Consider the following 25,952-nt stretch of genomic DNA (forward strand, 5'->3'; position numbering starts at 1 on the left):
AGCAGCACTGTGACTTAGTTGACTTTCATTATTTTTCCTCCATTTTCTCTACCTGTAAGACAATCTGCCATCCAGAAAAAAAGATCCAGATCTTATAGGAGAGCTGCATCTTAAAGCTTCTGATACATAGCTGTGCAAAAACCACTTCATAAGGAGCTTAGGAGTGTGGGTTTTGACAATTTAGAAGTAAGAATTAAACTTGATGTCATTACATTACTTTTGTACTGTTAACAAGGATTGTATTATTTCCTGCTTTTCAGTGTAGGCAGGAAATTTTTGCTGTATGATCATTATGTATATATAATTCCAGCAAAAATTCGGATTCCAGCAATAGCCAATCATATGCATTTAGAGGAAATCAGAATGATTGTTACAGCCACATTCAACGAACATGTTCACAAAGTAGCCTTGACTTTTTTCTGTATTTTCTTATTCGTATTTTTTTCTGTATTGTGTCTTCACTTGCTCTACTGGTGTCATGATCATCTTGAGGTGGCAGTTAAACTGACCTTGACTATAAACCCTGCTATAATGCAGGGTTTCAAAGTAGCTCAATAGCATTCCTTCTGTATTTTCCACTGGGTGCTTTGTATTGGGTGGGAAATTAACATAACAAACTATGTTTGCTTTCTTAAAAGAAGCAGATGAAAGCAAGTTTCAACAAATTTCACAACCAGCCTTATTGATGCACTAAGCTTATATATAAATCTCTTCTGTTATAGTTTTTCCCTACTATACAACCTGTGCCTTGTATTTGGGTAAATCTGAAAAGTCTGGGGCATGTGTTACATTATGAAACTTCATTAGTTTTTTTCCAGCTGAACACTTGTGGTGAGGAGTGTTAGACTTATTAAGGCTCAGTTTTTAAAGGCTGTTTTTAAGAGAGCTGTGGGATGTATTCAGAGACAAGACTAGTGTCCATACAGTTCTCAGGTGTTCAACCACATCCATGTACAAACCCTTCCTGCTCAGTAAACAAGCCATTAATTTTATGTAAATAAATGCAGAGACAATTGCACTAGATCATAATGCTGCACATATGCTTAAAAGATGTAATTCATAGCTCCCAAAACTTAAAAGCATTTATCTAAAAGCTTAAATAATGTTTCTGTGAGAAAAATACTAAATTTTAATTTTTGTGGTCAGAGAGAGATCAGATGACAACAGTTTCAGACTAGGTTTAGGAAAGAGTTCTTGTTTGTGCGATTAAAGTAGCTTTGTTTTCCGAACTGCTGTACCTAGTGGCTCTCAGAAATATGGAGCTAGGTGCCTACTTCTTGGCCTGTGACTTAAGAAATAAACTGGTTTTGTTAAATTGTTCTACTTTGAAGACAGTCTCAATGCCAGACTTGAGTCCTTCCTTCCGCTCTTCCACTGCAGTCTTGGTCCTTAGAAAATACCAAGTATCTTCCTTCTGTGTGCATGTTCCCATGCTAAAGTTTCTTCATTTGCTAACTGTCTGACTCATCAGAGAACTGAGAACATGCTGTACCATATTTTTTTCTTTAATCCCATATAAATTTCAATTTTTGCTGAAAGTGGATTATAAATACTTTGTGTCCTATCTTCCCTGTATCCATCATTACCCCTTAAAATGTTTAAATGGTAAATGTCTCTTACCAGTTGTTTTTCCACTTTATAGCTACAAAAAATCCTTGAGGCTTTGCATTTAGTTGTACACACTTGTAAGGGATTTCAGCAGTATCACTCATGCATGCCTATCAAAATGAGGCAGCTCAGGTTTCTAGACATTAATCAAGCTGTCATAATATCACTTTTTGTGTTTTCTTCACACAAGAGCAAGCTGCAGTAACTGTGTAAAGAAAATCTATTCCTACTCTTCAAGGAGCGGGGAGCACGTTATCTGGTAGCATTTAATTTTATCAGGCAAATAACAAAAAGATCCCAAACCAACTTTAAAACTGGCATTCACAGGACACTTCCTGCAGTTTTACTGAATCATCAGGAATGGGTATCCCTTATTTATATTTTAACACAAAGAATATTAAGCATTTATACTCTGCTTATAGATCTTCAAAGTGGATTACAGTACTGGCTTCTGTGCTACCTATGTAAATCACTAGCAGGCTTTGGTAAGCTTGAAGTTGCTACTGTGTAGTAAACTGTAACTTTCAATGAACAATCCAAATTTATTTTGAATAACAAATAATGAGACGGTTCATCAAATATAAGCACTCTAGCCGTCTTCAGCAGCAACTAGCAAACTTTCATTAATTTAGTTTTTTTCAATTTTTTTTGGTGTGTCATTTAGGGAAAAAAAGTGCAGCAAAGTGAGTATACAAGAATTTTAAGGATCCTGCGACAATTGTACAAAACTGGGAGCTAACAGCTTCCTTGGCCAGGTCACTCACTGATCCTCTGCCCTTGTGCGTATCACTGCTTACCAAATCCAGTCAACCCAGCAAAACACAGAAATATCTTTCTGAATGCTAGATGCCTCCTCAGAACAAAGACCCTTCCTGAATACATAAATTATTATAGCTCTCTCATCCTGTAAAGTATAATACTTAACTGCATTAAATTATCAGTTAAAATATGCTGAAGAGCTGTGGAAATAGAACTGTGACTTGTCCTGATGGGGATAAACACAAAGGTCACTGGCGTGTTTTTTCAAGGTAAACTTTCATTAGCACAAAAAGCTTTGTCAGTTGAGACCCGACACTTGCCATCTGTAGAATTAGGTTGCAAAGATTGCCATATTCTTTGTAAATGGCAGTAAATTATTTTTAATGTGTATCAGCAATTTAGAGATGTCAAATTATGTCCCATCTTCTGGTTTTATAGAAGTACACTTATACAAAATCTGCAATTATTACATCTACATTATTAGTTGTGAAATTTGAGGTTAACTATTATGTGGTTTGGATGAGTGAAACTAAAACTCTCTGCTGTTCTTGAAAACAATTTTCTGAATCACACTGATTTATTGGCTAAATTCCTATGTAGCAGTACAGAGAACAGGTAGTCTTGCTATGTATGTAGTTATTTTGCTATATAATCTTGCTATACTCTTGAATGTTTTGTTATATCTGTTTCCTGAAAAACTGTATATGTAATAAGTGTGATTATTTCTTGTGGATTTTGTATCAGGGTGACCCTGGTTCTTCTGCTGCAGGAATTAAGGTAATTTAGTTTTAAAGTAGTTGTACAGGGAGAAGAGGGATGGTTGGTTTGTTACTTTGTGGTGTCACAGACATTTTAGATACCATTAATGTTATGGTTTTCCCCAGCTCTATTTTTAATGCATTTTGTCATATCTCATGTCTTTCATCTCTTTTTTTTTAGGGTGAACCTGGTGAATCTGGGCGGCCTGGACAAAAGGTATTAGTTGGAAATGTTCAGTTTTCCTTTTCTTCTCTGTTGGATTTGTTATAAATGATGTTACACAGATATTACCAGTGGCACTTACCCATATTAGGATGAACCCAAGACAGTACAATTTAACAGCCCAAGCCCTGTACGCATTTGGTGTATGATCATTTTGTATTTTAAAAAAGCACAGGAATGATGATAGTAATTAACATGAAAAGCAGTATCAGACTAACTCACCCACCCTTCTAGCCACAGCACACTTCTTGCCTTGAAAGCTTACCTAATATCAGCTGCTGAGACTAACAAAGAACAGCTCTGCTCCTTGAGTGTTCACAAGTTAACCCTGCATGTTTGACTGAATATTAATATTCAGACTATAGTACAATATTACATCTCATTAGGAAGGAAATAAATACTGACTAGAATCCCTTTCACGTATATCTGTAAGGGGAATCAAACTGTCAGAGGTACACGGTACGTTTGGAACGACATATACCAGGTAATGCCGTTCTATTCTTCCTTGCAGGGGAAGAAATTCCCCTGCGTTCTGCGTAGCTGAGGCTGCTATTGCAAGTAAAAGTTCAGCAGGAGCTGTAATGACTCTATGCTGTACAAGGCCCTCTGAAGTTGGGGAATTTCCTCTTTGAATCCACAGTACATCAGACACAGTGAATGCTGTGCCTTCAGCTGCCTTTCATGAGGAGGAGGCAGGTCCTGCTGGGGAGAGCTGATGAAAGGGCAAAGAGAAGAGACAATGAGAGAAACAGATCTTTGCTTTGCAGTACTTGGTTTCCCACGAGAGCTTTCGGCACCATTCTTTCCTCTTACAACATTGAAAATTACCCACTACTGCCAGAGTGGAGCGGAGTCCAGCTGCCAGTTGAGCTAGCAGGTATTCCAGCCAGGCAGCCAAGAACTAAAATTTTATATAGTGAATGGCAGTACAACCATTTTCTAATACTCTAGGTCTTTTGGTGACTAAGCAAAACCCCAAACACATACAAATACACAATAAAAGACAAAGACTTTTGCTTTGAGAAATTATAACTGTCATCAATTTTAATAGACTAAACAAAGACTATTATGGTTGCAAATGCAGTTCTTTAGTAGAATGTAGTGTTAATTAGGAAAGGTAATCAAAGTAGTTTAAAGCTATCAAATCCACAGAATCATTCAGTGTGTATATACTGCAGTGTATGCTTTGCTTGGGTAATAAACTAGACAATGCACTTAAGAGCCTGTTGAGATTCATACTCTCATTAGCTGGCTGCCATGGAAGCAAAACTAGCAGTGATTTATCAGCAGGCTCCTGGATCTCAGTCCCCAGGCACTCAGGTTTGATCTCATTTAGGTAACATAGATAAGTCAGATGTACGCAGTTCAGACTTTCTTTAGTCTCAGCTTGTTGTTCACACAAAAGGTTTAATGTGTTCTTTCCACTTCACCTCACAAGCTTCCAGTACGCCACATTCATGTCCCCAGCATGAACAAGCAGCTCCTGTAATACACTCATTCAGAGTGCCTCCTCCAACCAGGTGCCCCACGTCTGCTGTTCTGCTCCCTGCTTAACAGGGACTTGTTCACCACATCAGAGGTTGCGAGAGGCCCTTTTTTCAACTGGAGACATGCCTCTGCTCTCCATGTCACCTCAGTACTTTTCCCCCTACTGTGTCCCATTCCTATTTCCTTCCTGTATCTTCTCTCCTTCCTTATATTTTACTTCTTCCTCCTCTTCCAGTTATTCCTTATCCATCTTCTAAGGACAGATATACTGAGCTGCCCACCTGAATATTGTTTCCATGAAATGAAACGTGACAGTATTTCAGTGGCTTGACAAGGCTGTTGTGCTGCAGAGGTGGTAGAAGAACCTGCTCTGCCAACCTGAGCATTAAGAGATGGAGTTAGTATACAGCTTTGTATACTAAAAAATATGGTTTTGGATGTACTTTAAAAATTCTCATAAATCTTGCTCAGACCTTTCATATCAGGAAAGGTCCTGAAAAGAAAATATTATGCATTCATCTACAATACTAATTCTAATGAAGCATTCATGATTTCATTGTGTTTCACATTGTTTAATATATCTTTGAGAGGCATTTTAATGGTTTTAGATTACTGTGACTCCGAACTGGCTTTGGTGGATCCTTGCTGCTTGTTATGTGTGCGTCTATGGGGATTAACTTTGTCCCAAGACTAAACAGTGACCTACTGCAGCAATGCTAATAGGTTAGCAGTTATAATTATTCAAATGCTGTGCTTAAAAGTGAAATTCATTGCTTCCACAATTAGATTAGAAAAGGTCATGGTAGTAGAGTGGTATGTATGGCTACTGAAGAAAGAAACTGAAAGACAGAGGAGTAGGGTTTTGGAGAGAGCATTTTGTCAGGAATGAGTACAGTGGAGACTTTTCAAGATTAACAACCTGTTTTCTGCTTTAGAAAGTGTTAGGCAACATATTGCAAAATAATAGTGTCTATTTAAAATGGTATCCTAGCTTCTATTCCTTCATGTGATTTTATAGTTAGTATTTTGAGACTGGAATCTTTCCTGTGCTTTTAGGGAATGTGAACAGTTAAAGTTCTGGAGCAACTGAAATGGACAAAGAAGCTGTTATCAGATCCTTCTATAACATTTTAAAATCACTCCATTTGGTAAAGCAATTTGCAGACCCTTTATTGTGTTTTTCAGTTGGTGGCAGAGTGTAATTTTGTTATTAGTGCTTCAAGTCTACTTAATAATACTGCCTCAAAGAAGTGTCTTTGGCTACTGTAGTCTGATGAACAGCTGTATTATGTATACATGTCCTTGTGTACCTATACATGTGTATGAATGTATGTAAGTGTGTATGTATACACACACACGTAAACTATTTTAATAGCATAATCAGCCCAAACCACAGAGTTGAAATCTGGATTTCTGTAAAGCTCGGGAATGTACAAAAGCTGGAATATAGTTCAACTCATTATAAAACTAAAAGTTGGCTTCGGAGTTCAGATCTGAGCTTCCAGAAAGTTCAGGGAATGTTCAGATCCAAGGTGCTGGTTGGAATCCATCTCTGCATTAAAAAAAAATCTCCAGCCTTTAAAATAATGTTTTCTTCACATGTGTTTGTGCTTTTTTTCCCCCTGTTCATCATCTTTATTTCCCTAGACAACATCTTTCCATTTAGCTGGTATCTCAAAATGATCACTTGTGTGAATGTTGTCGTTCCTGTCCTAGACTAATATCAGCTTCATTTCAAAATTAATACATTCAGTTTTCAACTCCTGTTCCAAAATTACCCTTGCAAATGTAGTACTATAGGTCTTTTCATTGCAGTTGTACATAAGCAAGGTGTTTCTGGGTAAAGCAATAGAAGGTTACATTTCCACTATCCTTCATGACACCCTGTATATTCACAGATAAATAGCAAGCACTGAAATGATGCTACAGATAGCTCTATAAAAATGATGGCCCAGTTATAATTAGGCAGTCCTGCTTCAATTGCACAATTTAAACCAAGCTCTTCTGAATTGCCTTTTCAAAACTAAATCAGACAGTTACACAGCACAATATCTAGCTCAGCGTTGAAAATGGAACAGAATTAAACATCTGTCGTAAGTATGGAACTGAAATGGCAGTGTGTAAAAGGAACCAGTATGCTTCTTTTTTTCTTCTCTTTTGGTGAAGGTTAACGTGAGTTCATTTTTGGCTTTCCTGACAGGGATTTTCAACCTGGGTGTCATCTTCATATCCATGGTTCCCAGAAGACATTTAAGTTCTTAACATGACTCTTACTAATTGTATATTTAAGTCACTCATTTTGAAAATATCAGTACTGCTTGAACTGACTAGCAATCATCTGTGCTGTTCTATCTTGCTGTGGAATATACAGGGGTATTCACTGGATAGTGACCATAACTGAATAATGTCTGTAATATTATGTAATTTTCCTGTATAGGGTGAACCAGGTCTCCCTGGGCTTCCTGGACTCCCTGGGATAAAGGTAAATAAACTGTAGTCTCTGTTGTACTGGGGGGACACCACAAAGAGGGGGAGACTGCAAGAATGTGGCTAAAATAGACTTATGGTACTTGTGCTATATCTTCCGAGTCTCTGGTATCGAACTGGGGATTGTCACAGAAAGGTTTCACTTGGAAAACTGGTTGTCTGTGAATAAGCAAACAGTATAACTTACATTAGAATGTGAAGTAGAACATTGCATTCTAGTGCATTAAAAAATAGCCTAATAGAGAATTTTTATATATTTTTATTTAATGGAAGGGTCTTGTCATCAAAATTTTACTTGGTTTCCACTTTAATGTGTGCTTTCCAGTAACAGTAGTCTACTGAATTTACCAAGCCTACAGCCAGAGGACTGCATTAATTGTACACAGGCTGTGGAGAGCTGGCTCTGTCAAGAAAAACACTCTGTGCTCCATTACACAGCAGTGATTTCCACCAACTAGTCAAAATGTTTTAATAAGATTCTATTCAGTGTTAGCCGCAGTCCCTGACCTAATACCTGGTTTAGTCCCTGGCTTCCGGTTTGTCTGGGATCTTTAGGTAAGTTGATACAAAAGACATGTGGTTGGTTTAGCTCTAGCGTAAGTGGTTGCATTGGGAGTTGCAGACACTTGCACAGTTTGAGCTGTAACTGTATAATGCTGCACAGAGTGGATTCACGTATCCTGAGTGAATGCAGATTAGAGTGGTTGCTTCTCCTCTGTGGCAAAGGCTGTTCATTCAGAAAACAAAATCTCTTTGAAACTTTTTCTTTGCATTCCAGCACGGGCCTGTGTATACCTCAGGAGATAGTTTATATCATTTCTCCAATAACAAGGGGAATAAGTCAGAGGCCAAATGCTTGTCCATTTTGGTAGAATACTGGATTTAGCTCACGGAATATAACATTTGCAGTGGTTTTCTCAAGGGACCTGTGAATTGCCACAGTAGTAAAGCATAATGTCCCTTCTGTGTTACTGGTAAATTATGGGAAGAACGGAATGTGCATATGAAAGTTTGCATGTTGTAATACCTGGAAATATAGATCCCAGGGAGGCTGTTCATTTTCTACAAGGGCAAACTCTATATTGACTAATGAAGATCATGTAGGAGCAAAGTCCTTTGTGTGACCAAACTGTGTTTCTGTGAGGACCTTTGACAGCAATCCCTATGCTGTTTAACAGTGAGCAGAGGTAGCTCAGCTGGTCAGTGCCAGTGTCCTGGGGGCACTTGCCAAAACCAACTGGAGTTGTGGCTGGTCTTCGGGAATTCCATTGATGCAGACCATGCACGTCCATGCATATTATCAACAACTAAATAAAAAAGTCTGAGTCTGAGTATCTTGTCTGGGAAAATTATTGCTGTTAAGTTTTATTTATTGGTGGTACGAATGGGTTAGAAGGGCAGCTTTCAGGTTCATCCAAAAGGCAAGATGTGAAGTAAAAAATGGACAGAGCGTGGGAGTTTTGCTCAGTGAAAATTTATCTCAGAATTCAGTGGATACAGTGGAAAAGCAGTACAGTTGTTTGCAGAATAAAATGGAATAATTTGGTCAAATATTAATCCTTTAGGAGAGCGCTAGCTTCTATTAAAAATAGAAAGGGGAGAGTGATGGTTCAGTGAGGAAATTCTATCCAGTGCAATTTTGCATTGAGGTGGCTAGACACACCCTAGATGGTGACAAGTGACCTAGCAGAACATGCATAGGAGAGAGCAAAGCATTTCTGATCACATCAGACTTGCAGGGTGGGTGCTGTTTGATTCAAGGCATATGTAAACTCTGTTCAATTAAGAAGTCTACAGAAAAGCCTAGATTTTTCTGTCGTAGAGCCTACATCTGTGGCATGAGCAGTGGTAGCAGAAATTAGAGAATGGCTGGAGTTAGGATAGGGGCACTCATCAACAAAGAAAAAGTAGTAGTTTAGCCCCTTTTTCTCATCCTCTGTTTTAGCAAAATTTATGTATCACCATGGTAAAATAATGTCAGCAATTTCCAAGAACAACCTAAGTGATATTGAGAAACAAATTTCCAGTCAACTAATGTTGATTGAAAGCTACTGTGAAATAACAGTGACTGGATGAGAAACCTGAGCATGAAGGAAATCCATTTGTCTGGACTTGCAATCTGTTGAAGCTATCACGATATTACCACACAAAACTGAAAAGAATCTTATTTGGAGCAATGACTTTTTCTTTTTTTCCTCATTGTTCCATGTTGTTTGTTACATTTTTTTCAGGACTGCTGGGGTCTGTCCCTATCAGGACTTTATAAAACTCTAAGATATGTCTTTGCTCTTCTGTCTTAGTAGTGATACGCAGTGGTGGCATAATGCAAGACACAGCACAAACCCCACACAATGTCATTACAACATCTAGGAACTTGTTACAACGTGTAAGAAGTTTCCATAAGGGAAATGGATTAGAGTTCTTGTGCATTTGCATGCCAGCACAGTAGCTGTCAGGAGGGATTTTGCAGGCTATTCCCAAGCTTTTTGAGATGGACATCTGGCCACTCTAGCAAATCACTAGTAGGGGCATGTAGGAGAAAGTGATGGGGCTCAGTACAATGCAGTGGCCATTTAATCTCTTTCCCAGTAGGAAAAAAAAATGAATATTCTTGTATTGCTGGTATTACTTTAATACTATTCTTTTCTACAGTATTGTTCTCTTCAGTTTCTGTGACATTATGCAGGTGTGCACATGCACACTCCAAAGTCTTCTATAGAATACTCTGTTAAGGTCCCTTACAGCTAAAAAGCTTTAGGGTTCTCATTGCACTTTTTGATCCTTCTTCAGTCCTATGTAATTCGAATTACAGAATGTTCTCCAAATTTGTGTCTTCCTGTGATGTTCTAGAAATTAACATGTTATATTTGTTTTCTGGCTATTTCCCTGAGTTATTCATAAAACACATTTCCCAAATGGATTGGAAAGATTAGCCCTAGGTGGCAAGTGCATCTGAAATGCATTAATTCCTGTAGATCAATGGATATAGCTTAAACCAGTGTTCAACTGGCCAAGTAGTCAAAGAAAGGGGACATTATATATTCCAGAAATCAGATAAACAAATAGCAAAAGTTCATATCCATTTGATATACAGTAACATAAATCACACAGGTGATTTCAAATTAACAAACTAGTTGTCTGAGGATCGTGTTTACAGAGCTGTTATGTTCTAGACAGCTTTGGAATGGCTGGATGTTGATAGACAAATACATAGAGGCATCTTCAAGACAGGTGACAAGAAAGATGCAAGAGAAGACCCCATGTTGCCTAATTTTGAAAGAATTTCCTTCAGTATCTCTTAGTACTTCCACGTAATGAAAAGAAGATAGCATACAGGGATATTCTACACACAGGACACTCTTGAATGTGGTTCATCTGGTCTTCCCTTTGACTATTGCGTAAGCAACTGAAATCTCCTTTTCTTCAAATGTTAGCTGAACTATGAATTTGCTTTCTTGTGAATGAATCTCTCCACAGTGGCAGGCTGTGTTACGAAATGCTTTAGGTAACTGTGCACATACATGGCATTCCTTACAAATGCTACACCAGCCTGTGAAAACATAAATGCCATGCCAGGCAGTGGACCGTATCTTTCCAGCTACATCTCAGCTTTCTTCTCATGGTTGAAGAAGCTTCCCAAGGCATCCAGTCCAGTATGCTTGAACATGTAGCCAAACTACTTAAAGGATTAATAAATACTAATCACTGGGAAAGTTTCAGCTTCTTATAATGCCATTTCAATTAATTAATCAATGTTCCCAGGAACCTGTTAGAGCTTGGTTAAACATGATACTGGAGTCTGAATGAACAGCAACATTGGACGGACATGCAAGTATCATATCTGAATTCAGAGTATGCAGCAGGGTCTTTTATTACTTTTCTAGACCCATTCACTATGCACATACGGATGTCTTGGGAGTTCTTCCTGTTCTTTTTCATTCTCTCCTCATTGTCAGTTGGTGCCATGGAGGAAACACAAGCGCAGTCAGTTATTTCCAAGACAGTGATAAAGCTGTCTGTGACATGCTGGAGAAACGTTTCTCAAGCACCTGTTGCTGTTTAGGAATGGCTGGAAACTTAATGAGCCCCTGAATGTGTTCCACCATGTCACTTGGGAAGCAAGTAAGGCACCTAAACACGGAGTATTAACTCATTGCTCTGGTATCTCCCAACTGATGCCAAGCAGACGCAGAATACTTTCTATGAAACAAAAACTTCATATATCTGTTTTATCTCATAACTTTCATGGGATGATAAATACAAAGCAGTATGATGATACATACAAAGTACTCACCGTAATGTAAATCATGTATACCCTTATCCATTGTAATGGCAGACATCTCTCAAATCCATTGTGTTGCATTTTCTGGCATTTGGGCAATACAGTCCTCAGATTCATCACTGAAATGGGAAGACCACAGAACACAAGCTTCTTCTCAGTAGCAGCACTTTATGCAGGATCTGGCTTTTCTTTAACATTTCTAGCAATTCTTCCTGTTTTTAAAACAAATACTGAAACAAATTTTGTGAGTGCAACTAAGTTTTTATTCTACCGTGTTCAAGGAAGCTGCTGTTGAATGGTTTGGCATGAGAAAAGAGAGGATGCTTAGCCCTTCTGCTTTTAGGATGTAGGAGAAGTTTTCTATTTTCAGATCCAGTGGAACTAGCTGACTCAATAGACTTGCCAGTATTAAGCATCTTGTATCTTTTTATTCAATTACTTTGGATTGACTTCCCTGGGACTGTGCTTGAGCAAGGTTTCAGAAGAACCTTGATAAGGACATGGACTTTTATGAAAGCAAAAGCAGTTCTAGTTTTCATCTGCTTTGTACTTAAATTTCTTTTTCTCTGTACATACTCGAAGATCTTATCCTGTGACTTCCCTAATTCCACGTGAAGACTGAAAAACTTGCTGCTCCACAGAATGTATTTTTTATAAGAATTGATACTCCTTTCATCCAGTGAGTTCTGTTACAAAAGAAAACTTTCAGAGAAAATGAGAGGCAGAATTTTCAAGCTGGGTGCATAGAAGTTACTCTCCTATTTAAACTCTTTCCTAACAGAGACTGACTGTTGTTGAAGCTCATGTGTTTAGATATTGGTCTTCTCATCTGGTAGCAAAATGAAAGGAAATCTGAAGTAAATGGTAGCTCCAAGCATTTCATTTTGGAGTCAATGTCATTCATCACTTATAGGGAAGTTCCTCAAGCTCCCCTTTCCCCCCACAAGTTCTTAGGAAGGCTGGGCAAATTTTCCTGATACATTTTTCCTTTTCCATATTTCCATACTTCTTCCAGGTTTTCTTCCTTGTTAGTGGCTGTTACCAGAAAACCTGGAGGGCCTATATCTCTCTGCATTTTTTCCAGAACTCAGATATTCTCGTTCAGGCTTCAGTTCATCATTACCCTGTAGGTCACCATACTCGGACCTCTTTCTAGCCTGAACTCAAGAGCAGGAAGGGACCAGCTGACCTTGTGACAGGCACCTCCAAATCCAGGATCCAGACATTTGCTGAACACGTTAATTGCAGCAATTGAAAATTTTGGGAAATCAGCTTCAAACCCTGCTTCATAGAAGCTTAGGTTTCTCCCTGAATTGCACTTTCCTGAGCTGATACATATTTTGAAATATTAAACTGTGAACTAATCTCCAACCTTTCATCCCTCACATATAGTGTTCTTAAGAGTGGGTCATCTGCCTGAGCAGAGGAAAATATACAGTGTAGTATAGGTCAAATACTGAAAAGTAGACTGGAAAGATGTATGTTCTGGGTGAAAAAGAGAACTGATCTAAAAAAAACAAGACTTAGTACCTGTGTTTGAAGGGCTTGTTTTCAGAAGTAGCTCTATGCATGGGTAGGTAAAATATAAAATTTTAAAAAAATTACACAACTGTGAAATTGATTTTCAGTATTCAGTTTCTAGAGTGGAAGTACATATACAAACATGTATCTGTATGGATGTAGCTATGTATCTAGCTTTGTTCATTAACTCCTAACTGTCTGGTTTCCATATGTTACAGCAGTAATTACTTGCATAGGGTAGACATGTAATTTCCCAGAACTAATTTTGAGAATCAAGGCCAGAAAATGAAATCACTGTTAACATTGGACAGTATGCATGTGTCAGGAGTGTGTACTGGCGCATTCTTTGAGATATATTCAGTTCTTATTAATCCATCAGAAACTATATCTTCGAAATCATGAAAGCTCTCATTTTCTTTCCTGGAAAAGGCTAAAACATAACTGAAACACTGGATGTTGTTTCCTCTAAAGCTATTAGTAATTGGAAGACTGAGTTTATAAAGTTCTATTTCACAGCATCTGTTTCATAGTGTATTTTAATTTTTTTCTTTGGGGAAAAAAACCCAACAAACAAACAAACAAAAAACCCCCAATCCAAATCCAAAATTTTGAAAACAGCTGGTTAATCTGAGAGTCCAATATTCTGCTGTATTCAGAAGTCAATCAATTTTGTTATCCAGAAAGAAGACTTGACATCAGTAATCTGAAAGTATTTCTGTGCCTCAAATACACAATTTTAGATGGTCAGAAAAGAGTGTGTGCAATAAAGTACTTTATATTTCAGAGTAGTAACAAAAAGTCCTTAGATTTGTCATCTAACTGTTTTCTAAAGGAAGCAATTTGGTGAAAGATTCTTCATAATTTAACAGTTCGGTCATCACAAAGAATTAAAAACAAGGCATTTTTTTGTAATTACATTAAACATCATTACAACAAGTGTTTTTATTCTAATTCTGAGAAGCAGGTACCATGCTGACTTGAATTATAATTAGCTTTTAAATAAGAAGTCCTTGGCATGACTAATACCTGCAGAATTAATCAGTATTACTGGTTCTGTTAACACCTTCCAAAGCAGCATACCTTCTAAGCAGGAAGAACTTAAAAGGAATGGGAATATTAGTCTCACTAAAAAGCAATAAATGTCGTACAAAGTAGGGTATGTTGTGAAGCTTCAGGGTTTTAGCCAGGTTGTAAGGTTTTACTTCTCTAATTCTAAATGAATCATAAAGGCTAAACATGCATCTGGAAATTCTAAACCAGAATGTTTTTTTCTAAGTTGAGAGAGTGATTTGGGAGTAAAGATATTGTTTCAAATGCGATGAGTGAGCCAGACAACCTGTTTTAACTGGTCATTTCTGGAGCCAATCCTGAACTCTTACAAAAAGCTTTAACAAAGACCTTATAAAATGGGGTTAAGGTTTTTTAACAGATTTCCTTTTATCTTGCCTATTTCTTTCTTATGAGCTGAATACTGTAGTCCTCCCAAGAGCAAAATTCCGTTGGACATCAGGTTATATATAAAGTCCCTTTAATACTCTTCACATTGAGAAATTATAAGGTGCCATTCTCTCTGACTTGTATAGTCTAAGGCCAACAGAGTTTCTGAAAAATTGTCTCACTGGAACTGAGTGCCATAGATGCAGGCAGGACATAAGTAAGCACAGCTTCATCAGTTGCCATGGACTGCTCCATTCCAGTCTCCTGAGAATTTACCCCTTGTGCCTCTCCAGAGTGGAAAAGTTGCAGCATTTTGGTTAGATAGTAATCTCAGTAACAATGTCTGAGGGCAGAAGATGGCAATTTCTGGGAAATCAACACAGGTAGCAGTGAACCAAATCCAATTTATTATAATTTCATAGTTGTTCTACAAATTGCCTTGCATCTGGGTTATGGGTTTGGGGTTTTTTTGCTAGGTCTTCTTCTGTATAGCATCACCTTTGCAGGATTTTTTCAGTAGAGTTAGGCAAGGAAAGGTTATCAGACTGTTTTTGTTTTAAATATGCCTGGAGTGAGTCAGGGTAACATTTAAGACAAGCATACCTTGGTTTCTTGATGTGATTAAAATGAGAACCCTTCCATGACAGTGTTTGTCAGAAAGGATACTTTGGGCTCTCCCAAGATCTATGACTCGAGTTTGCAGGGTGCCCCATGCTGGATGCAGGAATTTTGGGAGAACCATTAGACCTACAGGCAGGAGTTTGGAAGCTCCAAGCCTGCCCCCAGGTTGTGTGTGGAAGTATGTCAGGGTTCTCCTCCAGCCCTCACAGCTAGGTTTTCCTTGTATGAAAACTGTGAGATGGACCCACATTAGCAGAATCCTCCACAGGAATTCTGGATGTTTTGGCATGGTTTCCCACCCCAGAGGTGTGCACACGGGAGTCCTGGCCTTGGAGTGTTCAGACTTCCAAGTAAATGCGAGGGAAAGGTGAATCCTGGCTCTGTGGCAGACCTGCCAGTCAGCCCTGGAGGCGCAGAGCTGCCATGGTCCCAGCACTAGGGCAGACACTGAATATAATGTTTCAGGACCAATAAGCCATGTAATAAAGGTGAGAGTCTGACATTTAAACTTCTCTAACTAGTTCTAGTGCATAGCACTAGATAAGGATAAGGATCGAAATGACATTGTTCCTTGCAAATTCATGGTCTAAAAGTTGGTTTAGTCTCATTTCTACAGCATAAAGAAAATAATGCAGTAATCTGATGTAGAAGGAAAATAGTAAGGTGGTCATGAGACTTTAAAAATTTGGGTTTTCTGAGAGCTGTTGCACAATTTAAAACCATAAAGGGAATAACTGGCTCGTGTGTTTTACAGTTTTAGCAACAATGAAATATTTTATCAGTTACTTCAAATATTTTTATTTACCAAAGTAGGATAGTAATTTCAGAAATGGAAGCAAATTTATTTCATTGTTACAGAAAAGTCCATGGTTTGGGTGCTTTTCTGCAGCACAGCTTTTCTTTTTGGCAAACATTGATCTGGATGGGAAAATGTGTGTTACATTCATTAGAAGAATAATTATAGAAGGAAGATCCTTCTGTGGGAAACCCGTGTATCCAACAACTGCTGTTCTCTACTGATGGGTTGTATCAGCATAGAGCCATGTATTTCAGGCACTGAAAGTGGGCTGGGTCCCTCTGCAAGAGCAAAGTTTCAAATACTTTTGTTGTGTGTGTCAGTTGTGCAACGAAGGCTAATTCTATCTGAATACAGTATGAGAACCACATTGTTAGTAGACATTTGCCAAATTAATGGTGTTTAAAACAGCAATTATAATTGCAAATGGAATTTCAGCTGTTTCACCTTTTTTAAGTGAAAGTCCAAGTTTTAGCCAATTACAGGTTCTATGAAAGTTCAAACAAGACAGTGACCGTGAACCATGTGTCTTAGGGTTAACCTCTAATATCTAAGCTAACCTCTGCCTCAGCCCATAAAAGCTTTGATCACTGTGAAAACCAATTTATGAATATGTATAGATAATAATCCTCATTAAAATTTTACTGTCCTCTGAAGTAAATTACAGGCAGCTTTTTTACTATTAAATTCTGATACAGCTCAAATTGCAGTAGGTGTACAGCAGGCTTTTTTCTTTTTCAGACATTTTATGATAAAAGGTGAAAATTAACATTAACAAGGTTTGTGAACAGTAGTATATCATTTGCTGTCTGACCCACTAATATTTCTACAGTTGACAAATATTTGAGGGTGAAAATGAACACACATAGAGGTAATCTTTTAGTCTTTTAAAACAGTAACATACCAAGCCATTAAAAATTATTAAAAAGAACAAATCACTCCTGTAAACTGGAAGCAATTTGCAAGCTTGTTGATTTTTTTTTTTTTTCTAATACGAAGTTGCCTGTGTTGTATGGTTGATACAAATTGCTCCAAGCCCTAACAGCAGGTGAAGTTTGAATGCTGAACTTCGTCTTGTTGGATTTTCTTTCTAAGCAGTTGGATCACTTTCTAAGCAGTGATTTTGTAACTGTGCCAAAGGGTTGAACCAAAATGCACAGAGTCATCACTTGCTGATGGCTTTCTATACAGCTGCCAAACTGTATTTCAGATGGGGGAGTTCCCTACTCTTCTTTCCAAACCTACCTGTTTAACTCCTCTTTCTAGATTTTGTGTTCCCTGCCCCTGCTTTAGCAGGCAAACAAGCTTGTGACAGATTTTCACTAAAACTTTGGGTTTATTGTAAGAAGTTGTAGTGAGATGTTTAGGGAACTATTATAAATCTTGGTTACTTTGATTCCTTCCATTCCTCTCAGCATTTCACAGTGGTTTGGGACAAAGTCCTGGCTCATTTAATCAAGAGACATAAGATCAGGAGGTGTTTGTGAATCCCAGAGCTACAATATTGTCAAATCAAAGTGCAGTCCTAAGCAAGCACTTAATTTTGCTTTCCTGCAGCTACCTTCCAACTAAATCATAGATATCATATATTTAAAACAAAACCTAAACCCCTTAGTCCTTGTTTTCCTAACTGCATTCCTCTATGGTTCTAACATCATGTTTCTGTGATGGACTAATCAGAATGGTCTCTCCCTTGCTTTGCATAACAGGGACATCTGCATGCCTTACTGAGAGAAAACTGTTTTCTTTACATTTCACACATCATTGGCAGTGCTAATTTTGATAGATTGTCTATTTTTTTTTCCTATCTGAATGGCATAAAGGATAACATTAAGTAGGAAGCCAGCAATATTTGCAGAATATAATTGCAGGATACAGTAGGTATGAGGAATGGGCATTGCTTCTCATGTAAATGTTTCTCTTCTGAGTAATTGAGACAGAAATGCCAGACACAAACCTGAGGTAACAGTTGTTACCTCCAGTAACTTTGAATGGTGCAAAATTATGATGCACAATGAGCATTTTAGTTAATGTTTTATGCTGTGGTTACACTCAAGAAATTTGAAATTAAATTAGAGAGGTCACAGTTTCACATTGTCCAGACTTCTTGTCTTTTTACCTAGAAACTTAGTTCAGATGGCAAATCAGATCTGTCTTTTAGTCTACTTAGCCTCACCAGCACGAGATAGAGGGAGAGTTGCACATTTTTCTTAATGTAGCCGGGTCTGAACTATGCAGTTTGTGCAGTAAGAATAAGTTTAATGTGTGATAAGAATATACTCTTGGATCATGTTCAAGTTGGCATCTACCATAACTGCCACATCCTTCTCAGCAGAGCTGCTACTCAGCCAGATCTGTTCCTAGTCTCTGACACACCGCTTCTTCCCCTCCACATTTGATAATGTTTTAAAACTCTGTTTCGTATAAGATCTGTATTCTACTTATGCTAATTAAGCCACCAGCTTCTCCTGTTATCAATTTCACTAGATATTGCAAAGCACATTTTTCTTGTCTCTTCAGAGATTTGGGGGGAAGGTGGGACCTCCTTTTGGACCTTGACCAAAAGTGTTCTTTTGTGGTATGCAACTGGTATAGTCCTGAGCAAAATGTGAGAATTTCACACAAAAGCTGGGCATCAACCTCTGAATGACACTTCTAAGCCTTACCACTGAAAAGATTGAATCATGTAGTCACTGCACGTTTGTTCTTCCTGAAGTCATAATTAGCTGGCCAAGAAATTAGTCCCAGTAAAGTCAGTATTAAAACAGTCTGGGGCTATTGAGTACCTTCTTATTCTAAAATAAGTGATTGAAGCTGCATTGTTCTTCATCTACTGACATTAAAGTGCTTCCATCTGCAATGACACCCTTATGTTAATCTTGCTGATGTGCGCTAATATGAAGACTTGCATAAACTGTAAGGTTATTTTCCCATAACAGCAAAAAAACCCCATGATTGTCTGTGACATATTTGTCTTAGTTTATTTCTTTGTTATAATTTTTTGAACCATGGTCAACTGGACCTTTGTGCTAGAAAACTCATTATTTTGTTGTATTTTTTGATACTCTAAATTGAGGTCAGTGAGAGTTTCCTATGGCTCTCTGTATAGCCACAGGAAGGATTTCTCTGGTTATATGTTTGCTAGAGACCTTCTTTGCTTTGTTAATGATGTTAATGATGGATTGCTGATGACAGTGCAGATGAATGTGCAAGAAATCTTCCTAATTTGCTTACCCCATGCAGTTTACCTGCATTTCTATGGAAGCGAAGAAGTGAAAAGAAGAATTATCCAACTGCTTATATTCACTGTCTCTTTATGTTTTCAGTAATCATGTCAATATAGGTTTATGACACATATGTATTTTAGCTATTTGAAGAGGCATTTGATAGGTAATTTTAGTTATTAATTTCAGGGATATTGTTAAAAGGCTAATAAATAAATCTTTATTAATTGGGGTACAGTACTGATTTTAAGATTCACCATAGCTTGTTGGGTACATCTTCTTCATTCAAATTTATGTGAAAAAAATGCAAGATTAAATAGCAGGAAGCCTGGTCCACAAGAGTTTGTGAAGGAAAACGTATGGCTTATTAATCGTCCGCGATGCCCCTTCAGGCATAAAGATGAGTAATAAAATAAGTCCTTACTCCTCTGCTTAATGCTGCTTCTGCTACAACTTAGCTTGATTCCTGCTATTTGCCTGTTACATTTGTACAAATGAATGGGCAGGAAGGGGTCGGAACAGAGAGGGAACAGGGAGAGCTGTGGCTCTTTCCCAGGTGTTCACATCCAGAGAAGTCATCAGGGTATAAAGAACTGAAGAATGAGGAGGGAGAGTACCATGGTGCTGGGAGTCTCTGACTTGGAAGGTCACTTTTGATCTCCATTTGGGGGATGCTGCAGCTAAGTACCTCCCTTGTAAAGACATTGCAACAGGACCATCTGGCCTCTTCATTTGTCATTGCTTTGTCATACCCTTACCCTGTCTGCCTATCTATTCACATGCTGCAATAGAAAACTATCTTATAACACATGACTAAAATGAACTGTCCCTTTTTAAATTTAAGGAATCACTTAGAACTCCCCTCCTGTCTTCAGACTTATTTTGATATTCGTTTGATATATTATGTTATAGTCCAGGTTGCATATTAACAGTTGTTAACCTCACAAAAATGATGTTTGACACCTCCATTTGCATTTCATGTGCTGTGTGATGGCTAGCTGCAAGAATTCATGCTTATGAATGTTACCTATGATGAAAAATACGTCTGTGTAACTGCTGCATCACAGCTGGAGAGCTGTAAGCAATACAGGGAAAATACTATCCAAAAGAAACTTGTGTTACTGTAATTATATACTGCAAAATAAGTAATCTAATGTTCCTCTCATATTGATTTTTAAAGGGTGAACCAGGTTTCATTGGTCCACAAGGAGAACCTGGGTTGCCAGGGCTACCAGGAACAAAGGTAAGAGTAATTGGCCAACACTCCAGTGGAACGTCCTTAGAGCCAATGTCAAATTCAACTTCCTCAGCAAGTAGTAGAGACTGAGACTGTACTAGTGGAGGAAAATGTGGAAGGTTCATGGACCAGTGCTATGAGATATGTGTCTTTTACCGATGCCGTCAAATAATGTGAAGGCAGATGTTACATCCATTCACAATTTGAGTTCATCCATTGCCTTTGCTCATGTTAGCATGCCAAAACTTGTTCAAGAGGCATAATATGTATTTTTAGAAAAAAGCTTGAAAGTGTGTGGAGGTATTAGAACTTTGATATTGTAGACCAGACTCTGAAATTACAGATCCACTAAACCCATATTTATTTATTTCTTCCTGTGGGGTTTTTTTTAGCCATTGTATGGCAAAGTTAGAATATTATGAAACCTACAGTCTCAAAGTTTGGGAATCTTTATTGCAGTCCTTTCAGAATAGGGGAAAAATACCTTACAAATCCCATTTCCATTTTGAAGCCCTCTTCTTTTGCCTTCAAGAAGACTGTATTTACTCAGGGGACAGTTCCCCAACTCATTTCAAGTCACAGTTGAACGTGAAAATGTTTTCTTCTGATGGTTTGGTTTCTTTGGTCATGCTGAGTTGGTGTTGTGCTGAAGACCACCTAGTATTTTGTGATATATTTGTATCTCTTGCAATAGGGTGACAGAGGAGAGGCAGGCCCTATTGGGAAGGGTGAGCGAGGTGAACCTGGAGTTCCTGGACCAAAGGTCAGTATGATTTTATGTTGGAAATGTTTTGCTAGCTTTACACCTATGAACCCATCTTTTTTCTGCAGAAAAATAGAACAAAACATTGGTGAGTAAACTTTTAAATGAAAATTCTGTCAAATACTCCAGTTCAGTTCAGAAGACAATAGCAGTTTTGTGTTCACAGCTGTGGAACTGCTGTCTGAATCAACTCTTATTAGTTGGAAAGATACTACCTACATACACTGTCACAGAGTTAGCCTAATTCATTCCAGCTAAAGTCCTGACCTCCAGGTCCCTAACTTTCAGCATCGAACTTCAAACTCTTTGACCAGTGAAGCTATTGAATGCAGAGAAAATCCATTTTGCATGCTGTTTTCTAACTCTGTAAGAAAAAGATCATTCTAACTACATTTTAGCATTGTCTTAATATTTTCCACTGCGTCAATACCATCAGTTTTCCTTTTCTGGTACATCTTGAAAACAGTAGGGCAGATTCTGTGCTCCTTGGCCAGTTAGTTTGTATTCACCTGAACTGCTGGGAAAAGAAGTTGTGGTAATGCTTTATTTTAAGCTCCTTATTTTAGGACATTTAACTATCTTCTCTGTCTCTTAGCTATCATTTTTCAGGAGCTATGGAATGACATAGGTCATTCCCACAAACCAATGTTAACGATGTCTACTCTTTACTAATGCCAATACTACTTTTCCTTTGAAAGGATGGAATCTGTGGCCTTTGCATGCTGGTGTTAAAGAATATATTACTCTGAGTGCTATTAAATTCAGTGCCTTTACAGATTCATTATCTTGGTCATATAAAATGAAGTATTTCTGCTGTTCTATACTGTAGTTAGTCATTACTAATTTTCTTTTTTCTTTTTCTCGGCACTCCCATTTCTCTATCATCTCTCTCCTGTCTCTTTTCCTTCAAACAGGGGAAAACAGGTGAACCTGGATCTAGAGGCCCAAAAGGGTCAAAGGTTAGTAGTAACAAAACTGTCTTTAGTGGAGTAATTAACACAATGGTTTTAGGATAAATTATTTGTAACATTTCACAGAAGCTTCACTTATCTCTTTAAAAGAACTTGTAGCAGTCTGCAGTGTTCTTTATAAGCAAAACCTTCTGACTTTCACTTTCAACTATTAGAATAAAATCCTGCATGTTTTAAACACTGTTTCTGGTTCTTTCCCTGTTAGAACATCTATTCAACTGCCTGTGCAACTTGGTTTCTCTCTGTGTAACTAATGTGTGTTAGTCCTCGCACATGCCAGGAACCAACACCTGACAATGCCTGTGAAGATTTAATTGGTTTTTGCAATAATTCTGTGGATCCACACTTTGATGAATTGGGTGGGAATCAGTGGTATTCCACATACTGCAGGCTGAGATATGTTGGTCATAAGTCCTTCAAAGGCAAGACTTGTAGGTTACATTAGTGTTTAACCTACTTTTAAAAACTATTTTGATTATATCTATCCATCCATCTCTATATAAATATAGTTGATTAGCATATATGTGAAGAGAGATAAAATATATGCTTTTCTATTACTTCATCTGTTGTGCAAATACTGTGCTCACTGGACTTCATGTTATATTATGGAGTCAAAATAAAATGAAAGTAGAATTGTTTTGGCAGTTATTGAGTCTACTGTCGCAATAAAGATGACGAGACAATGGAGACTGGTGGGATACTGTTTGCAGCGCTTGTAAGGCCCGTTCACAGTGCTTAAGAACATGATTAGATAAGTGCCACTTAACCTCATTCCAGAAGGAAACATTGGAAAGTGAGGGAGCAGATGAGGAGATTAAAGCATCAGAGTGAGAGTGGAAGAGTGAATCAGCCTCTCATTTGCCTACAGTACCTGGACACTTCCAAAATGCAGCAAAAAGATAAATACATCCCCTTTAATTCCCTTTTTATCAAAAAAGAGAAATACACTTTTCATTTTACCTGCATATTTGTCTTGAAAATATGGACCACAAAAGTCAATCCAGTATTGGGAGCTTCATTTTTTAACATGACATGTTAAAAATGTCTAATGACATGTTCACTGGCTGCTGCCAAGGCGACACTGAGAGACAGATGTCACAACCTTGATTTTGTCCTGCCACTAGCCTGCTCTCCATATTCTTCATTAGCCCCAGGAAAGTTTTCTGGTTTCTACGTTTTCTATTACCACAGGTGAATTAATCATTCTTCCCTGACTTTTGCCAAAGTTTTATAGATTTCAACACGAACAAAAGTTGCAGTTCTTACCCAGATTAATCTGGAGTAAAATAAAAATATACGATCTTGCTATGAAAGCATGAAATTAAATGAATCGTAGTTATTGGATGCTGGGTTATGAATGCATACATGTTTGAAATTCTCTCTGTTGCTTAAAACATATTAGTAATAGTTGGGAAAAAAAGCTTGATTCTTTGGGACTTCTTATTCCAAACCAATACAGCACTCTGTAACAATTCACACAGAACAAAATGGGTCATCAACCCTGCCACAATACAGATTTTTAAAGAAATTTTTCCTTTAATTAAGATCCACATTCTGTTTATGATGAAAGACCTTTTAAACTGGTTTATTTAAAAGGTAAGAACTACATGATATATTGTCAAATGGCATATCTGTTTTCAAATATCATTTTTGCATAGGGCGATACAGGTGACAGAGGTGACACAGGATCTACAGGCCCACGGGTAAGTCTGCTTCTCATTTCAGCTGTTTGCTTTCTACTCTTAGATTCAGTCCACGCTATGAATTGAAATTGTGTCAGCAACTCTAGTTAATCTGGTGAAATTGGGCAGTTGACTGGTGGAATGTGTGTTGCTAACTGGCCTTTAATATGAATAACAGCCCTTGCTACCATTTGGAGCAGTCTCCTGTTCACAGCTCATGGGCAGGATGTTACATGCCAGATGTTCTGACATTGTTCACAGCTAATACAGAGCTAGAGTATGGGAACTGCTTAAATTTTTAACCTCAGAGGTTTCATATATTTGCTTTCCCACTGCAGCACAAATCACTGTGTACTGACTTGTTTCTTTATGTTTACTTTTGAAAAAATATATATTTTCCTTTAAAAACAATCTTTAGTTTAATGGTAACTTTTGTGGTTTGTAGTAATATATTGTAAGTATAACAAGATTCCAACACCACCCAATCAAATCAAAGCATGTGTCAGTAGTTAAATGTGTAGAATAGTCTTTGGCTATTTTTGGCTAAGTCTCAAAATTTTTATGGAAAATATATTACAGGGACCACCTGGACAGAAGGGTGATCAAGGTGCAACAGAGATAATTGATTATAATGGCAATATCCACGAAGCTCTGCAGGTATGCAATACAACACGGCTGGAGTGGCTTAGTCTGATCTGGGAAAGAGCAGTTTGACAGCATTCTACTTCTCTTTTGTGTAGACGTTGAAAACATTTTGTTTGCAAAGATTTGCAAGATTTGCTGAGCTAATTAATCAGGGATCTCTTTCTATATTTGGAAACCATGTTTTCTGTTCCATGTTAGACAAACTGTTTCCTTGATACAATTTAGCTGAGTGAATTAGCTTCATTTCCCCTGGAGTGTACTGACATCATCTAATGAGGATAAAGCTGATTCATTGCTGGCTCTGGTGCTTAGTGCTGAATTGATGTAATAAGCCACATACATAGGTTCAACAGAAGTGTCTGCTTTTCAGTTCATGTAGTATTATATTGACATTTCTTTTTTTCCTCTTTTTCCTCCTCCTCTTCTTATAAAATGCAAAGTGCAGAATATTTGAGATTTGGAAACCTTGTAACATGGTTCCATTAGCAAGCTGTGGATTCAGTCAGCAACTTGAGTTTGTTAAATAGACCAAGCACCAGTCTTCCAACTTATTTATTTCCAGAAAACTTATTTTGACTGGTGTGCAGAAAAGTGTGGAGGATTAAAGTGGGGTTACAAAAAGAATGAATGAGCGTTTGCATAAAAGCAAAGTACCAAGGTGACATATGTCATTGCAGTCAAGGTGATTTACACTGCAGTCTACTCAGATGCAAATTCCATGCATTATAGCTCTACCGAAGTGAATGGCTTGCTTATGTGCAACTGAAGAGTGAATTTGGCTCATTGTGCAGCTGATCATTTTCTCACTGAATCCGCTGAGCTGTTTTTTCTTGCATTTACTCAGTGGGAGCGGATAGATGTCTGGCCAGTCATTTGTTTTTCAAGACTTTTGAAAAATGAAAAAATCTCACTGCATTTACTAAAATGTGAAAGCTTGTATGTTGTTAAGGCTAAGTCCACTCTTTCATTGTGTGTGGCGTCTATGGGGAAGTCTACATAGGCATGTTGTAAGGCTCTGAATTATATCTGTCTCATTATTTGGTTTACTTTTAAGGGACACACAACTTTCAGTCTTTTAAATCAGTCTCTGAGATAGATGCCTGAAGTAGCCTGAAATTAATCTTGCATATCACCAGACACATTTACCAGGGGCTTTAGCCCCTGTATCTCCTGTATCCTGTCTTTGTGTGTTAACTCTGGCATCAATGTTACTTTCAAGTTTCCTCAGAAAAGCTGCAGCACATCGAGGAGTCTTAAAAAGGGACTAAAGTCTGAAGCAGTGGTTGAAACTGTATTAGGAGGCCCTTTTTTGTAAATAATTTCAAATGTCATCACCTTCTGATCCATGGCAACAAATAATTTACATTAATGGAATGGTTCTGCAAGGGTGATCTAAATAAGATTATACAGGAGCAGTCAAAAATACCCTTCCCAAATCCAGCTCAGTCCT

At 37.8% G+C, this 25,952-nt stretch overlaps 1 protein-coding gene across 1 annotated transcript in view; it reads left to right on the top strand.

Annotated features, from left to right (window-relative positions):
* The window catches only part of COL25A1 (collagen type XXV alpha 1 chain), a 309,093-nt gene that overhangs the window by 263,579 nt on the left and 19,562 nt on the right, over nucleotides 1-25,952 (top strand). Inside the window, exons 16-23 of the mRNA XM_055700917.1 lie at nucleotides 3,112-3,144; nucleotides 3,307-3,342; nucleotides 7,274-7,318; nucleotides 20,385-20,447; nucleotides 21,136-21,204; nucleotides 22,119-22,163; nucleotides 23,834-23,878; nucleotides 24,437-24,514. Coding sequence (XP_055556892.1) covers nucleotides 3,112-3,144; nucleotides 3,307-3,342; nucleotides 7,274-7,318; nucleotides 20,385-20,447; nucleotides 21,136-21,204; nucleotides 22,119-22,163; nucleotides 23,834-23,878; nucleotides 24,437-24,514 — 414 coding nt within the window. The remainder of the gene's footprint in view (nucleotides 1-3,111; nucleotides 3,145-3,306; nucleotides 3,343-7,273; nucleotides 7,319-20,384; nucleotides 20,448-21,135; nucleotides 21,205-22,118; nucleotides 22,164-23,833; nucleotides 23,879-24,436; nucleotides 24,515-25,952) is intronic.

Source organism: Falco cherrug, chromosome 1 (assembly GCF_023634085.1).
Source record: "Falco cherrug isolate bFalChe1 chromosome 1, bFalChe1.pri, whole genome shotgun sequence".
In the NCBI taxonomy this organism is placed as follows: domain Eukaryota; kingdom Metazoa; phylum Chordata; class Aves; order Falconiformes; family Falconidae; genus Falco; species Falco cherrug.